Raw genomic sequence first — 17,669 nt, forward strand, 5'->3', positions numbered from 1 at the left:
AAGGCAAAAAACAGCCGGAGGCAACTGGCGAAAACCGAAGGCGACAATAACCGAGGTTCCGCTGTACTAAATCCACACGCTTAATTTGCCTCCAGATCGGGAAGACGTACCAATGCATGCTTTATCGCTTCTCCTGGCAAATTATGAAACGTTCAATAATTTCCAAGAACCTTCTGTAAATGGAAAGAGACTCTTCTTCAGGCAGAAGGACCCCCTCCTATTAGAAGAAGGTTTCTTGGACTGGGCAAAGGTGTCAAACTTTGGTGAGAAAGTGCTCGGATACGACCAGCACAAAACCTTAGTCATGTTGCAAATTTCTGAAGGGTTTGGATGTGTAACCATGTTGGTCTGCAATAGAAGAGTGAACCTGAGCCCAGCAGCACCTTGAAGACCCAAAGGATTTAGTCTTTGAGATGCTATTGGGTATGAGACTTGCTCTTACAGAAGACCCTGGAAGTATCTAGCAGATCTATATTGCTATATTGATACGGCAGGGTAGGCAGTTGGCAAAATTCTGTAAGGCATCAAAATGTTTGCTATTTTTCCGTCCCACTGGCATCCAATGTAAACGGGTCGAGTGGGAAAAACGTATCAGTCTGGGGCAGGGGTAGGGAACCTGCGGCTCTCCAGATGTTCAGGAACTACAATTCCCATCAGCCTCTGTCAGCATGGCCAATTGGCCATGCTGGTAGGGGCTTATGGGAATTGTAGTTCCTGAACATCTGGAGAGCCGCAGGTTCCCTACCCCTGGGCTAGATAGTCCCTATGACCCTTTCCAGTTCTATGATCCCTCGATCCCTCCCTCCCTCCCTCCTACCTGCCTGCCCCACCTGCCGTCTGCAGGGGATTGGGGTAGATGGCCTCTATGTCCCCTTCCAAGTCTATGATTACATCTTACATTCCTTCCGGTCCGGCTTTTCGTTCCATTGGGGACCTAATATGGCTTATGATGTGCCCCTGTCTGTTTTATCTTCACATCAACCCTCTGATGCAGGTGAGGGTGAAAGTAAGTGACTGGCCCAAGGTCACCCAGCAAGTTTCTGTAGCTAAATGTCCCTGGGTCTCCCAGATCTTCGTCTGGCACCTTACCCAGTACACTGTGCTGGTTCTCTTTTTCTCTTAATTGGCCCCTGAGGGCTTCTGTTCATGAGCTGTCTAAGTAACAATCCATTTCTAACGGTGATCTAATAGTTATAGTCTTTCATCTGCCAATTTTATTGTTCCTTATGTCTTGTTTCCTTTTAATATTTATGCTCTTATCCCGTCCCCTTTATCGTCCCTGCCTTTTGTGCGTTCCCAGTTTTCTCCTGCTGGTGGATTCTTCCAGATATATGTATATTTATAGTTTTAATGTGTTGTATCCTTTTAATTGCGAGCATCTTTGTTCTCTTACGCTGGTCTGTGACTCTTAATAAAGATTGAATGATCTAAGTAGTCATCCACTATGTTTGTAGAAATAAATGGGTGTCTTGAAAAAAAAACAGTTTATTACCTGAATGAGTAGTGCAAAGGACCTTTTCAAAGATGGGAAAATCCTTCCACGAAGGAATATTTTTTTTGGACAAGTAAAACTATTGTAAAAGAACACCAGCTATTAAAACAACGGAGCAAGTAAAAATGCACACTCAGCCCCCCCCCCCCCCCCGCAACCCGGTTTCAGCAGGCTTCTGGCTGAGGGGGAAAGATGTAGAGCACTTTCGCACGTGCAGAATCATGCACTTTCAATCCACTTTCACAATTGTCTGCAAATAGATTTTGCTATTTCGCATAGTAAAATCCAGCTGCAAAGTGGATTGAAAGTGCATTATTCTGCATGTGCGAAAGTGCCCGTAGACCTGTCAGTTTACATGCATAAGGCCCCTTCTGCGCAGGCAGAATAATGCACCTTCAACATACTTCCAATGCACTTTGCAGCTGTGCGGAACAGCAAAATCCACTTGCAAACAATTGTGAAAGTGGGTTGAAAGTGCATTATTCTGCATGTGCGGAAGGGTCCCAAGTGTTGTATCAGTGGCTAGCCTCCTGTTCAAATGAAGATCATGGCATCAAGAAGTTGTTAATGGTTTGAAGTTCCCTTGTTCTTGGCAATGGGACTGTGTTTCATGGCTGCTAGGGATCTTCCCCCCGGATGCTTGTGAATTGCATCCACTTTCAGGTGAAAACCTTTCAAGTGCATCTGGGCAGGAATCACACCCGTTCCTCAATCCAGAGACCCATTTTGAGAACTCCTTTTTATGCGTTTACTGCCCTTGTGCAATCCATGCTGACATTTGGCCGTTTTATTTCCCGGACCTCTCCTCCTGGTCAAACAAATGGAGCCAGTAATGTGGGTTTGAGCAAGCTTTCGAGTTAAACGAAATGCTTTCCACGTTAATAAAGTGAAAGGAAATGCTTTCCATGTTAATAAAGTGAAAGGAAATTATTTTTTTAAATGTGGGTTTACTCATTTTAGGTGCTTGTGGATATAATCAAGCAAACATTATTATATTGCATCAGGAGCGTGTTTTGTATGGGACAGAAATAGATCACAAGGAGAACCGAGTAGACCACAGTGGCGTCTTGTTTGAAGCAGCAGCTTAGGTCCTGTTCTCTGGTTTTTGTCCTGTACAACACTGCCATCAAGTGGCGGAAAGACTAAAGGCTGGCTTACAAGTGACGTCTAAAGACACTATGGCCCCTTCCGCACAAGCAGAATAATGCACTTTCAATCCACTTTCAGTGCACTTTGCAGCTGTATCTTACTGTGCAGAATGGCACAATCCACTTGCAAACAATTGTGAAAGTGGATTGAAAGCGCATCATTCTGCATATGCGGAAGGGGGCTTTGTGTTTCAGTGTCTCTGTCTTTGCGTGCCACCTTTCCGTGCATTGGCAGCAGTTTCCTTTTAAAATATAGAATCACGTAACTACTATTATTTTGCAAGACTCTGGTTTTAAACCAGGTCACCAGCACAACATTCTGGGCTGCATCAATAGGAGTATAGTGTCTGGATCGAGGGATGTACTTGTACCTTTCTATTCTGCATTGGTTAGACCTTACCTGGAATATTGTGTACAGTTCTGGGCACCACAATTCATGGAAGATATTGATAAGCTGGAACGGGTCCAGAGGAGGGAAACCAAAAGGGTAAAAGGTCCACACCCTACGGGGAGAGACTTAAGGAGCTGGGGATGTTTAGTTTGATGAAGAGAAGGATAAGAGGTGACATGATAGCCATGTCGAGATATTTGAAGGGATGCCATGTTGGTGAGGGAGCAAACTTGTTTTCTGCGGCTCCAGAGACTAGGACACGGAGCAGTGGGTTCAAGGTGAAGGAAAAGAGATTCCACCTAAACATCAGGAAAAAACATCCTGGCAGTATGGGCTGTTCGACAGTGGAATTCACTACCTGAGAGTTTAGTGGAGTCTCCTTCTTTGGAGGTTTTTAAAGAGAGGCTGGATGGCCATTTGTCAGGAGTGCTTTGATTGTGTGTTCCTGCATGGCAGGGGGTTGGACTTGGTGGCCCTTGGGGTCTCTTCCAACTCTATGATTCTACAACAGCTTTTAAGCATAGAATCATAGAGTTGAAAGGGGCTATGTAGTATAGCTCCCTGCTCAATGCAGGATCAGCCTAAAGCATCCCCGACAAGAGGCCCATTCTCTGTCGTTCTCTATTTCATTTGGTTCCTGCCGGAATAAGATGGAGAAAAGGGAAGTCCAGGTGCTTTGCCTTGATTTCCCTTGGAGGTTGGGCGAGATAAAGATGCACTAAAAGAAGTCTAATAGAAAAGGCTATACTTGAATAACCTCTTTCTGCTTTTGCATCAAGAATTACAGAGCTGATGGGGTACGATCCGGAGGAACTGATCGGCCATTCCGTCTACGAATACTACCATGCCATGGACTCTGACCATTTGACCAAAACGCATCATGACAGTAAGTTTGAAAGGAAAAAAACCCCGAAACAAGCTGGTCTTTTTGCATGACGCTCTGTGTGTAGCACCGGTGCATTCCGTGCTTCTTGCAGCCAGCCGATTTGCCTGGTTAGTGCAAGCATTGTGCGTGACGCAGTGCATGTTTTCATTGTGAAATGTTCCCTGGCCTTGTCTAGCTGTACCGCTGACGCCAGTCTGTTTCTGCTTCCAGTGTTTGCCAAAGGGCAGGTGACCACAGGGCAGTACCGAATGCTCGCTAAGCGAGGAGGCTACGTGTGGGTCGAGACGCAGGCGACGGTTATCTACAACACTAAGAATTCGCAGCCGCAGTGCATTGTGTGCGTGAACTACGTCTTGAGGTAAGGTTCGCCATTATTTAGGAGGATTTGCATTTCCTCCGGTTCCGAAGGTCACCTGAAAAGCTCTGATAATGCCAGTAGATAGAGGTAGTCTGACCTCACCTTGAATTGTTTGCTTGGATTTGTTGGTATTCCCTTTCTGGTACACCGGCTGGTCTTAAAGGTGCCACTGGACTCAATTCCCTCCCCGCTCCCCCAGAAATCTTATTGGTCTTTAAGATGCTATCTTTAAGATGCCACTGGATTCAAGCCTTGCTGATGTGCTGCAAACCAACACAGCCATCCATCAGAAACTGTGACAGATTCTGTTCCAACCATAGAGTTGGAAGGGGCCAGGCAGGGCATCTGGGCCAACTTCCTGTGCTTTGATTGTGTGCTCCTGCATTGCAGGGGGTTGGACTTGATGGCCCTTGGGGTCTCTTCCAACTCTTTAATGCAGGATCAGCCCAGAGCATTCCCTAACAAGAGATTGTCTGATACTTGAAGACGGCCTGTAGTCAAAACCCTGTGAAAACCTGTTCACATGTCCGCTTTTCCCTTGCTCTGGCCATGGAACTTTGGGGCGGGCCGGGAGAAGGTAGTGTGGGAAACCCTTGGCTTGTTTTCCTTTTTGCTCTGGGAGAGAAAATGCTTTCTCACCCCCTAGGTGGGCGACCCCTGCCTTATCTACAACGCGGCCTTAAAAACTCTGCTTCACTTAGAATGCTGCTAATTACATCACCCTTCTGGGATCCGGAGGGGAGGGTTTAAAGGCGAAGGACTATTATCTCTGAAATGCTGTACTGAAATTTAGTTCCAGCAAAGGATTGCTGGCACCTGTATTCTGTCGATCCTGTTCAGTAAACCAATTTCTGCACCCAATAGTCTGGTTATGCCAGGGAGGTTGACAGAACTCAACACCCGTGCAGGGGGGCATACTGCCTCCCTAGGCAGCCCATTCTACTGGCCACACAAAGAAATGTAAGAGGTATTTCACGGCTGGACTCAACTGGTTGTTGGCTTTCCGGGCTGTGTGGTTGTGGTCTGGTAGATCTTGTTCCTAACGTTTTGCCTGCATCTGTGGCTGGCATCTTCAGAGGTGTATCACAGAGACAAGTGTGTTCTTCTCTCTTCCCTCTGTGATACACCTCTGAAGATGCCAGCCACAGATGCGGGCGAAATGTTAGGAACAAAATCTACCAGACCACGACCACACAGCCCCGGAAAGCCCACAACAACCAAGTGTCAAGAGACTCAATGGTCTGAGTTTTCAATCGCAATTTTCCTGGCAGATGTTTGCTGCAGCATGGGAAATTTTCCCATATAGTAGAAGTTGCTGAGACCAGATCCGTCTAATGAAATAGGCAGTTCCAGCTCTCCAGCTGCCCCCTAATATTTCCCTTCGGTCTTTCACCCCGCAGTGACGTCGTCCAAAAGGACCTAATCTTTTCGCTCCAGCAAACGGAGTGCATGTTGAAACCGGTGGACTCGCCCGAGATGAAGATGACCAAACTCCTGGGCAAGGAGACTCTCGAAGACAGCAACAGCCTCTTTGAGAAACTGAAGAAGGAGCCGGACGCGCTAATCTACCTGGCTCCTGCCGCGGGGGACACCATTATCTCGCTAGATTTCGGCACTGATGGTGGGTGTGTGTTTGGTTCAAGGAACCCGCTTGTAAAGTCAGTCCAAGTCAAGTAACGTGGTTCGGGCGCGGCAGATAACCGGCACCCGATGGGGGTGTGGTTATTTCTTTAACCGAGGGTCTCGCGACCCGGTGCGACTCTTCTTTAACGCGGCCGATGGTTTTCTTTTGATTTCCGTAGACTCTGATGAGCCCCAGCTTGATGACGTTCCTTTGTATAACGATGTAATGCTCCCTTCGTCCAGTGAGAGTACACATTTGGCCCTGTCCCCACTCCCCGCTTCAGAAGCTCCAAAGCCACTGCGGAGCAATGTGGACCCAGCGCTGAATAGGGAAGTGGTGTCCAGGCTGGAGCCCAGCATGGAGCCGCTGGAGCTGGCTTTCTCGATCCGCCAGAAGCAAGAGCATCCGGCCACTCCTTCTGACGGCAGCGCCAGCCAAAGCTCGCCCGAGGTTAGTCGCTGGAGAACCGGCGCCCGATCCTGTGCTCTCCGACTAAACCGGTTGTTCGTCCTGTGAATAAAAGATTTTATTTTGCAATGTTACAATCTTTACCAAGTTTGTATCCTGCCCTTGTTTCCGGAAGCGTCGCAGAGAAAGGGAAGAGGGGAGGGTCTCATTTACCCCCACAACAGCCTTGCGGAGTAGGTCAGGCTGCAAAGTGAGTCATGGGCCAGCAGTTGCCCTGTATGGTTGTTGGGGGTTTTCCGGGCTGTGTGGCTGTGGTCTGATAGATCTTGTTCCTAACGTTTCGCCTGCATCTGTGGCCGGCATCGTCAGAGGTGTATCGCAGAGAGAAGCGTGTTTCTCTCTATGACACACCTCTGAAGATGCCGGCCACAGATGCAGGCGAAACGTTAGGAACAAGATCTACCAGACCACGGCCACACAGCCCGGAAAACCCACCAGAACCAGTTGAATCCTGCTGTGAAAGCCTTCGATAGTTGCACCATATCTTGAGCAGGGACTGAGAAAAGTCCCTCTGATCTTGGTGCAAAGGTACGGCCTTGCCACTCTGCCTCTGAATCAAGTCAGCTAGGTTTGTGTCTTTTCAGTCACTTCATGTTTCCAAAAAGGGTACAGTAGTTGTTATTTGGGATAATCATAATAGTCCTAAGAGCCCTGTGGCACAGAGAATTAAGCTGCAATACTGCAGTCCAAGCTCTGCTCACGGCCCGAGTTCGATCCTGAGGGAAGTTGATTTTTGGCAGCCATCTCAAGGCTGACTCTGCCGTCCATCCTTTTGAGATTGGTAAAATGGGTACCCAGCTTGCTCGGGTTAAAGCACAGAAGCCTTGGGAAGCAACGGCAAACCAACCCATAAACATAGCCTGCCCAGTATTTTAATTTTATTAAATTTGGTACCGCCCCCTTTCCTGGCCATAACCAGACTCAAACATAGCTCAAAATGTAGAATTTAGAACAATATTTAAACCCACTAAAACACAAAAGCATACAAGATATATATCATCCAAGATGGTGACTAATTGGGTATCCACAGCAGACTCCCAATACACACAATCTAGGTGTCCTCGTCCCATCATAAAATCAGTTACTATCTGGGCAGAGGGGGAGGGGGAGACAAAGTCAGGGAGCCAGCCAGATGAAATAGACTCATGATTGCCTCACCCAAAGGCCGGGTGGAACATCTCTATTCTGCAGGCCTTGCAAAAACGTCGTGATGTGACATCGCATCACAATGGGGTGTAGTGGTGAAGAGCAGGTGGATTCTAATCTGGAGAACCGGGTTTGATTCCCCACTCCTCCAGCTGAGTGGCAGAGGCTTATCTGGTGAACCAGATGTGTTTCTGCACTCCTACATTCCTGCTGGGTGACCTTGGGCTAGTCACAGTTCTCTCAGAACTCAGCCCCGACTATCTCACAAGGGGTCTTGCTGTGGGGAGAGGACGGGAAAGAAGCTTGTAGACCATCTTGAGTCTCCTTCCAGAAGAGGAAGGTGGGGTATAAATCCAAACATTATTATTACCCAGTGGGTCAATAATGACCCGGTGCTTGCGAAGGGCACTACCTTTACCTTCACACTATCAGCTAGAAGAAGAAGAAGAAGAAGAGTTTGGATTTATATCCCCCCTTTCTCTCCTGCAGGAGACTCAAAGGGGCTGAAAATCTCCTTGCCCTTGTGAGGTAGGTGGGGCTGAGAGAGCTCTGAGAAGCTGTGACTAGCCCAAGGTCACCCAGCTGGCGTGTGTGGGAGTGTACAGGCTAATCTGAATTCCCCAGCACCCCCCCCCCCCCCCACCCCTTTCCCACCCCACCCCCCGCCCCCCCCCCCCTCCCCCCCCCCAACCGCCCCCCACCCCCCCCCCCCCCCTCCCACCCCCCCCCGCCCCCCCCCAAAAACACCCCCCTCCCCCCACACCCCCCGCCTCCACCCCCCACCCTCCCCCCCCCCCCCCCCCCCCACCCCCTACCACCCCGCCCCCCCCCCCCCCCCCCCCACCGCCCCCCATACCCCCCACCCCCCCCCCCCCCCCGCCCCCCCCCCCCCCACCCCCCCCCCCCCCCAACCCCCCCCCCCCCCACCCCCCCCCCCCCCCACCCCCCCCCCCCCCCACCCCCCCCCCCCCCCACCCCCCCCCCCCCCCACCCCCCCCCCCCCCCACCCCCCCCCCCCCCCACCCCCCCCCCCCCCCACCCCCCCCCCCCCCCACCCCCCCCCCCCCCCACCCCCCCCCCCCCCCACCCCCCCCCCCCCCCACCCCCCCCCCCCCCCACCCCCCCCCCCCCCCACCCCCCCCCCCCCCCACCCCCCCCCCCCCCCACCCCCCCCCCCCCCCACCCCCCCCCCCCCCCACCCCCCCCCCCCCCCACCCCCCCCCCCCCCCACCCCCCCCCCCCCCCACCCCCCCCCCCCCCCACCCCCCCCCCCCCCCACCCCCCCCCCCCCCCACCCCCCCCCCCCCCCACCCCCCCCCCCCCCCACCCCCCCCCCCCCCCACCCCCCCCCCCCCCCACCCCCCCCCCCCCCCACCCCCCCCCCCCCCCACCCCCCCCCCCCCCCACCCCCCCCCCCCCCCACCCCCCCCCCCCCCCACCCCCCCCCCCCCCCACCCCCCCCCCCCCCCACCCCCCCCCCCCCCCACCCCCCCCCCCCCCCACCCCCCCCCCCCCCCACCCCCCCCCCCCCCCACCCCCCCCCCCCCCCACCCCCCCCCCCCCCCACCCCCCCCCCCCCCCACCCCCCCCCCCCCCCACCCCCCCCCCCCCCCACCCCCCCCCCCCCCCACCCCCCCCCCCCCCCACCCCCCCCCCCCCCCACCCCCCCCCCCCCCCACCCCCCCCCCCCCCCACCCCCCCCCCCCCCCACCCCCCCCCCCCCCCACCCCCCCCCCCCCCCACCCCCCCCCCCCCCCACCCCCCCCCCCCCCCACCCCCCCCCCCCCCCACCCCCCCCCCCCCCCACCCCCCCCCCCCCCCACCCCCCCCCCCCCCCACCCCCCCCCCCCCCCACCCCCCCCCCCCCCCACCCCCCCCCCCCCCCACCCCCCCCCCCCCCCACCCCCCCCCCCCCCCACCCCCCCCCCCCCCCACCCCCCCCCCCCCCCACCCCCCCCCCCCCCCACCCCCCCCCCCCCCCACCCCCCCCCCCCCCCACCCCCCCCCCCCCCCACCCCCCCCCCCCCCCACCCCCCCCCCCCCCCACCCCCCCCCCCCCCCACCCCCCCCCCCCCCCACCCCCCCCCCCCCCCACCCCCCCCCCCCCCCACCCCCCCCCCCCCCCACCCCCCCCCCCCCCCACCCCCCCCCCCCCCCACCCCCCCCCCCCCCCACCCCCCCCCCCCCCCACCCCCCCCCCCCCCCACCCCCCCCCCCCCCCACCCCCCCCCCCCCCCACCCCCCCCCCCCCCCACCCCCCCCCCCCCCCACCCCCCCCCCCCCCCACCCCCCCCCCCCCCCACCCCCCCCCCCCCCCACCCCCCCCCCCCCCCACCCCCCCCCCCCCCCACCCCCCCCCCCCCCCACCCCCCCCCCCCCCCACCCCCCCCCCCCCCCACCCCCCCCCCCCCCCACCCCCCCCCCCCCCCACCCCCCCCCCCCCCCACCCCCCCCCCCCCCCACCCCCCCCCCCCCCCACCCCCCCCCCCCCCCACCCCCCCCCCCCCCCACCCCCCCCCCCCCCCACCCCCCCCCCCCCCCACCCCCCCCCCCCCCCACCCCCCCCCCCCCCCACCCCCCCCCCCCCCCACCCCCCCCCCCCCCCACCCCCCCCCCCCCCCACCCCCCCCCCCCCCCACCCCCCCCCCCCCCCACCCCCCCCCCCCCCCACCCCCCCCCCCCCCCACCCCCCCCCCCCCCCACCCCCCCCCCCCCCCACCCCCCCCCCCCCCCACCCCCCCCCCCCCCCACCCCCCCCCCCCCCCACCCCCCCCCCCCCCCACCCCCCCCCCCCCCCACCCCCCCCCCCCCCCACCCCCCCCCCCCCCCACCCCCCCCCCCCCCCACCCCCCCCCCCCCCCACCCCCCCCCCCCCCCACCCCCCCCCCCCCCCACCCCCCCCCCCCCCCACCCCCCCCCCCCCCCACCCCCCCCCCCCCCCACCCCCCCCCCCCCCCACCCCCCCCCCCCCCCACCCCCCCCCCCCCCCACCCCCCCCCCCCCCCACCCCCCCCCCCCCCCACCCCCCCCCCCCCCCACCCCCCCCCCCCCCCACCCCCCCCCCCCCCCACCCCCCCCCCCCCCCACCCCCCCCCCCCCCCACCCCCCCCCCCCCCCACCCCCCCCCCCCCCCACCCCCCCCCCCCCCCACCCCCCCCCCCCCCCACCCCCCCCCCCCCCCACCCCCCCCCCCCCCCACCCCCCCCCCCCCCCACCCCCCCCCCCCCCCACCCCCCCCCCCCCCCACCCCCCCCCCCCCCCACCCCCCCCCCCCCCCACCCCCCCCCCCCCCCACCCCCCCCCCCCCCCACCCCCCCCCCCCCCCACCCCCCCCCCCCCCCACCCCCCCCCCCCCCCACCCCCCCCCCCCCCCACCCCCCCCCCCCCCCACCCCCCCCCCCCCCCACCCCCCCCCCCCCCCACCCCCCCCCCCCCCCACCCCCCCCCCCCCCCACCCCCCCCCCCCCCCACCCCCCCCCCCCCCCACCCCCCCCCCCCCCCACCCCCCCCCCCCCCCACCCCCCCCCCCCCCCACCCCCCCCCCCCCCCACCCCCCCCCCCCCCCACCCCCCCCCCCCCCCACCCCCCCCCCCCCCCACCCCCCCCCCCCCCCACCCCCCCCCCCCCCCACCCCCCCCCCCCCCCACCCCCCCCCCCCCCCACCCCCCCCCCCCCCCACCCCCCCCCCCCCCCACCCCCCCCCCCCCCCACCCCCCCCCCCCCCCACCCCCCCCCCCCCCCACCCCCCCCCCCCCCCACCCCCCCCCCCCCCCACCCCCCCCCCCCCCCACCCCCCCCCCCCCCCACCCCCCCCCCCCCCCACCCCCCCCCCCCCCCACCCCCCCCCCCCCCCACCCCCCCCCCCCCCCACCCCCCCCCCCCCCCACCCCCCCCCCCCCCCACCCCCCCCCCCCCCCACCCCCCCCCCCCCCCACCCCCCCCCCCCCCCACCCCCCCCCCCCCCCACCCCCCCCCCCCCCCACCCCCCCCCCCCCCCACCCCCCCCCCCCCCCACCCCCCCCCCCCCCCACCCCCCCCCCCCCCCACCCCCCCCCCCCCCCACCCCCCCCCCCCCCCACCCCCCCCCCCCCCCACCCCCCCCCCCCCCCACCCCCCCCCCCCCCCACCCCCCCCCCCCCCCACCCCCCCCCCCCCCCACCCCCCCCCCCCCCCACCCCCCCCCCCCCCCACCCCCCCCCCCCCCCACCCCCCCCCCCCCCCACCCCCCCCCCCCCCCACCCCCCCCCCCCCCCACCCCCCCCCCCCCCCACCCCCCCCCCCCCCCACCCCCCCCCCCCCCCACCCCCCCCCCCCCCCACCCCCCCCCCCCCCCACCCCCCCCCCCCCCCACCCCCCCCCCCCCCCACCCCCCCCCCCCCCCACCCCCCCCCCCCCCCACCCCCCCCCCCCCCCACCCCCCCCCCCCCCCACCCCCCCCCCCCCCCACCCCCCCCCCCCCCCACCCCCCCCCCCCCCCACCCCCCCCCCCCCCCACCCCCCCCCCCCCCCACCCCCCCCCCCCCCCACCCCCCCCCCCCCCCACCCCCCCCCCCCCCCACCCCCCCCCCCCCCCACCCCCCCCCCCCCCCACCCCCCCCCCCCCCCACCCCCCCCCCCCCCCACCCCCCCCCCCCCCCACCCCCCCCCCCCCCCACCCCCCCCCCCCCCCACCCCCCCCCCCCCCCACCCCCCCCCCCCCCCACCCCCCCCCCCCCCCACCCCCCCCCCCCCCCACCCCCCCCCCCCCCCACCCCCCCCCCCCCCCACCCCCCCCCCCCCCCACCCCCCCCCCCCCCCACCCCCCCCCCCCCCCACCCCCCCCCCCCCCCACCCCCCCCCCCCCCCACCCCCCCCCCCCCCCACCCCCCCCCCCCCCCACCCCCCCCCCCCCCCACCCCCCCCCCCCCCCACCCCCCCCCCCCCCCACCCCCCCCCCCCCCCACCCCCCCCCCCCCCCACCCCCCCCCCCCCCCACCCCCCCCCCCCCCCACCCCCCCCCCCCCCCACCCCCCCCCCCCCCCACCCCCCCCCCCCCCCACCCCCCCCCCCCCCCACCCCCCCCCCCCCCCACCCCCCCCCCCCCCCACCCCCCCCCCCCCCCACCCCCCCCCCCCCCCACCCCCCCCCCCCCCCACCCCCCCCCCCCCCCACCCCCCCCCCCCCCCACCCCCCCCCCCCCCCACCCCCCCCCCCCCCCACCCCCCCCCCCCCCCACCCCCCCCCCCCCCCACCCCCCCCCCCCCCCACCCCCCCCCCCCCCCACCCCCCCCCCCCCCCACCCCCCCCCCCCCCCACCCCCCCCCCCCCCCACCCCCCCCCCCCCCCACCCCCCCCCCCCCCCACCCCCCCCCCCCCCCACCCCCCCCCCCCCCCACCCCCCCCCCCCCCCACCCCCCCCCCCCCCCACCCCCCCCCCCCCCCACCCCCCCCCCCCCCCACCCCCCCCCCCCCCCACCCCCCCCCCCCCCCACCCCCCCCCCCCCCCACCCCCCCCCCCCCCCACCCCCCCCCCCCCCCACCCCCCCCCCCCCCCACCCCCCCCCCCCCCCACCCCCCCCCCCCCCCACCCCCCCCCCCCCCCACCCCCCCCCCCCCCCACCCCCCCCCCCCCCCACCCCCCCCCCCCCCCACCCCCCCCCCCCCCCACCCCCCCCCCCCCCCACCCCCCCCCCCCCCCACCCCCCCCCCCCCCCACCCCCCCCCCCCCCCACCCCCCCCCCCCCCCACCCCCCCCCCCCCCCACCCCCCCCCCCCCCCACCCCCCCCCCCCCCCACCCCCCCCCCCCCCCACCCCCCCCCCCCCCCACCCCCCCCCCCCCCCACCCCCCCCCCCCCCCACCCCCCCCCCCCCCCACCCCCCCCCCCCCCCACCCCCCCCCCCCCCCACCCCCCCCCCCCCCCACCCCCCCCCCCCCCCACCCCCCCCCCCCCCCACCCCCCCCCCCCCCCACCCCCCCCCCCCCCCACCCCCCCCCCCCCCCACCCCCCCCCCCCCCCACCCCCCCCCCCCCCCACCCCCCCCCCCCCCCACCCCCCCCCCCCCCCACCCCCCCCCCCCCCCACCCCCCCCCCCCCCCACCCCCCCCCCCCCCCACCCCCCCCCCCCCCCACCCCCCCCCCCCCCCACCCCCCCCCCCCCCCACCCCCCCCCCCCCCCACCCCCCCCCCCCCCCACCCCCCCCCCCCCCCACCCCCCCCCCCCCCCACCCCCCCCCCCCCCCACCCCCCCCCCCCCCCACCCCCCCCCCCCCCCACCCCCCCCCCCCCCCACCCCCCCCCCCCCCCACCCCCCCCCCCCCCCACCCCCCCCCCCCCCCACCCCCCCCCCCCCCCACCCCCCCCCCCCCCCACCCCCCCCCCCCCCCACCCCCCCCCCCCCCCACCCCCCCCCCCCCCCACCCCCCCCCCCCCCCACCCCCCCCCCCCCCCACCCCCCCCCCCCCCCACCCCCCCCCCCCCCCACCCCCCCCCCCCCCCACCCCCCCCCCCCCCCACCCCCCCCCCCCCCCACCCCCCCCCCCCCCCACCCCCCCCCCCCCCCACCCCCCCCCCCCCCCACCCCCCCCCCCCCCCACCCCCCCCCCCCCCCACCCCCCCCCCCCCCCACCCCCCCCCCCCCCCACCCCCCCCCCCCCCCACCCCCCCCCCCCCCCACCCCCCCCCCCCCCCACCCCCCCCCCCCCCCACCCCCCCCCCCCCCCACCCCCCCCCCCCCCCACCCCCCCCCCCCCCCACCCCCCCCCCCCCCCACCCCCCCCCCCCCCCACCCCCCCCCCCCCCCACCCCCCCCCCCCCCCACCCCCCCCCCCCCCCACCCCCCCCCCCCCCCACCCCCCCCCCCCCCCACCCCCCCCCCCCCCCACCCCCCCCCCCCCCCACCCCCCCCCCCCCCCACCCCCCCCCCCCCCCACCCCCCCCCCCCCCCACCCCCCCCCCCCCCCACCCCCCCCCCCCCCCACCCCCCCCCCCCCCCACCCCCCCCCCCCCCCACCCCCCCCCCCCCCCACCCCCCCCCCCCCCCACCCCCCCCCCCCCCCACCCCCCCCCCCCCCCACCCCCCCCCCCCCCCACCCCCCCCCCCCCCCACCCCCCCCCCCCCCCACCCCCCCCCCCCCCCACCCCCCCCCCCCCCCACCCCCCCCCCCCCCCACCCCCCCCCCCCCCCACCCCCCCCCCCCCCCACCCCCCCCCCCCCCCACCCCCCCCCCCCCCCACCCCCCCCCCCCCCCACCCCCCCCCCCCCCCACCCCCCCCCCCCCCCACCCCCCCCCCCCCCCACCCCCCCCCCCCCCCACCCCCCCCCCCCCCCACCCCCCCCCCCCCCCACCCCCCCCCCCCCCCACCCCCCCCCCCCCCCACCCCCCCCCCCCCCCACCCCCCCCCCCCCCCACCCCCCCCCCCCCCCACCCCCCCCCCCCCCCACCCCCCCCCCCCCCCACCCCCCCCCCCCCCCACCCCCCCCCCCCCCCACCCCCCCCCCCCCCCACCCCCCCCCCCCCCCACCCCCCCCCCCCCCCACCCCCCCCCCCCCCCACCCCCCCCCCCCCCCACCCCCCCCCCCCCCCACCCCCCCCCCCCCCCACCCCCCCCCCCCCCCACCCCCCCCCCCCCCCACCCCCCCCCCCCCCCACCCCCCCCCCCCCCCACCCCCCCCCCCCCCCACCCCCCCCCCCCCCCACCCCCCCCCCCCCCCACCCCCCCCCCCCCCCACCCCCCCCCCCCCCCACCCCCCCCCCCCCCCACCCCCCCCCCCCCCCACCCCCCCCCCCCCCCACCCCCCCCCCCCCCCACCCCCCCCCCCCCCCACCCCCCCCCCCCCCCACCCCCCCCCCCCCCCACCCCCCCCCCCCCCCACCCCCCCCCCCCCCCACCCCCCCCCCCCCCCACCCCCCCCCCCCCCCACCCCCCCCCCCCCCCACCCCCCCCCCCCCCCACCCCCCCCCCCCCCCACCCCCCCCCCCCCCCACCCCCCCCCCCCCCCACCCCCCCCCCCCCCCACCCCCCCCCCCCCCCACCCCCCCCCCCCCCCACCCCCCCCCCCCCCCACCCCCCCCCCCCCCCACCCCCCCCCCCCCCCACCCCCCCCCCCCCCCACCCCCCCCCCCCCCCACCCCCCCCCCCCCCCACCCCCCCCCCCCCCCACCCCCCCCCCCCCCCACCCCCCCCCCCCCCCACCCCCCCCCCCCCCCACCCCCCCCCCCCCCCACCCCCCCCCCCCCCCACCCCCCCCCCCCCCCACCCCCCCCCCCCCCCACCCCCCCCCCCCCCCACCCCCCCCCCCCCCCACCCCCCCCCCCCCCCACCCCCCCCCCCCCCCACCCCCCCCCCCCCCCACCCCCCCCCCCCCCCACCCCCCCCCCCCCCCACCCCCCCCCCCCCCCACCCCCCCCCCCCCCCACCCCCCCCCCCCCCCACCCCCCCCCCCCCCCACCCCCCCCCCCCCCCACCCCCCCCCCCCCCCACCCCCCCCCCCCCCCACCCCCCCCCCCCCCCACCCCCCCCCCCCCCCACCCCCCCCCCCCCCCACCCCCCCCCCCCCCCACCCCCCCCCCCCCCCACCCCCCCCCCCCCCCACCCCCCCCCCCCCCCACCCCCCCCCCCCCCCACCCCCCCCCCCCCCCACCCCCCCCCCCCCCCACCCCCCCCCCCCCCCACCCCCCCCCCCCCCCACCCCCCCCCCCCCCCACCCCCCCCCCCCCCCACCCCCCCCCCCCCCCACCCCCCCCCCCCCCCACCCCCCCCCCCCCCCACCCCCCCCCCCCCCCACCCCCCCCCCCCCCCACCCCCCCCCCCCCCCACCCCCCCCCCCCCCCACCCCCCCCCCCCCCCACCCCCCCCCCCCCCCACCCCCCCCCCCCCCCACCCCCCCCCCCCCCCACCCCCCCCCCCCCCCACCCCCCCCCCCCCCCACCCCCCCCCCCCCCCACCCCCCCCCCCCCCCACCCCCCCCCCCCCCCACCCCCCCCCCCCCCCACCCCCCCCCCCCCCCACCCCCCCCCCCCCCCACCCCCCCCCCCCCCCACCCCCCCCCCCCCCCACCCCCCCCCCCCCCCACCCCCCCCCCCCCCCACCCCCCCCCCCCCCCACCCCCCCCCCCCCCCACCCCCCCCCCCCCCCACCCCCCCCCCCCCCCACCCCCCCCCCCCCCCACCCCCCCCCCCCCCCACCCCCCCCCCCCCCCACCCCCCCCCCCCCCCACCCCCCCCCCCCCCCACCCCCCCCCCCCCCCACCCCCCCCCCCCCCCACCCCCCCCCCCCCCCACCCCCCCCCCCCCCCACCCCCCCCCCCCCCCACCCCCCCCCCCCCCCACCCCCCCCCCCCCCCACCCCCCCCCCCCCCCACCCCCCCCCCCCCCCACCCCCCCCCCCCCCCACCCCCCCCCCCCCCCACCCCCCCCCCCCCCCACCCCCCCCCCCCCCCACCCCCCCCCCCCCCCACCCCCCCCCCCCCCCACCCCCCCCCCCCCCCACCCCCCCCCCCCCCCACCCCCCCCCCCCCCCACCCCCCCCCCCCCCCACCCCCCCCCCCCCCCACCCCCCCCCCCCCCCACCCCCCCCCCCCCCCACCCCCCCCCCCCCCCACCCCCCCCCCCCCCCACCCCCCCCCCCCCCCACCCCCCCCCCCCCCCACCCCCCCCCCCCCCCACCCCCCCCCCCCCCCACCCCCCCCCCCCCCCACCCCCCCCCCCCCCCACCCCCCCCCCCCCCCACCCCCCCCCCCCCCCACCCCCCCCCCCCCCCACCCCCCCCCCCCCCCACCCCCCCCCCCCCCCACCCCCCCCCCCCCCCACCCCCCCCCCCCCCCACCCCCCCCCCCCCCCACCCCCCCCCCCCCCCACCCCCCCCCCCCCCCACCCCCCCCCCCCCCCACCCCCCCCCCCCCCCACCCCCCCCCCCCCCCACCCCCCCCCCCCCCCACCCCCCCCCCCCCCCACCCCCCCCCCCCCCCACCCCCCCCCCCCCCCACCCCCCCCCCCCCCCACCCCCCCCCCCCCCCACCCCCCCCCCCCCCCACCCCCCCCCCCCCCCACCCCCCCCCCCCCCCACCCCCCCCCCCCCCCACCCCCCCCCCCCCCCACCCCCCCCCCCCCCCACCCCCCCCCCCCCCCACCCCCCCCCCCCCCCACCCCCCCCCCCCCCCACCCCCCCCCCCCCC

The 17,669-nt window shown here is 72.5% G+C and overlaps 1 protein-coding gene across 1 annotated transcript; it reads left to right on the plus strand.

Moving 5' to 3' along the window:
* Nucleotides 1-3,755: 3,755 nt before the first annotated feature.
* LOC125426942 (hypoxia-inducible factor 1-alpha-like) lies at nt 3,756-6,430 on the plus strand. The gene is made up of 4 exons (XM_048485825.1): nt 3,756-3,917; nt 4,128-4,275; nt 5,676-5,896; nt 6,078-6,430. The coding sequence occupies exons 1-4, from the start codon at nt 3,824-3,826 to the stop codon at nt 6,413-6,415; spliced, it is 801 nt and encodes a 266-aa protein (XP_048341782.1). The 5' UTR covers nt 3,756-3,823; the 3' UTR covers nt 6,416-6,430.
* Nucleotides 6,431-17,669: the final 11,239 nt, after the last annotated feature.

Source organism: Sphaerodactylus townsendi, linkage group LG02, assembly GCF_021028975.2.
Source record: "Sphaerodactylus townsendi isolate TG3544 linkage group LG02, MPM_Stown_v2.3, whole genome shotgun sequence".
NCBI lineage: Eukaryota > Metazoa > Chordata > Lepidosauria > Squamata > Sphaerodactylidae > Sphaerodactylus > Sphaerodactylus townsendi.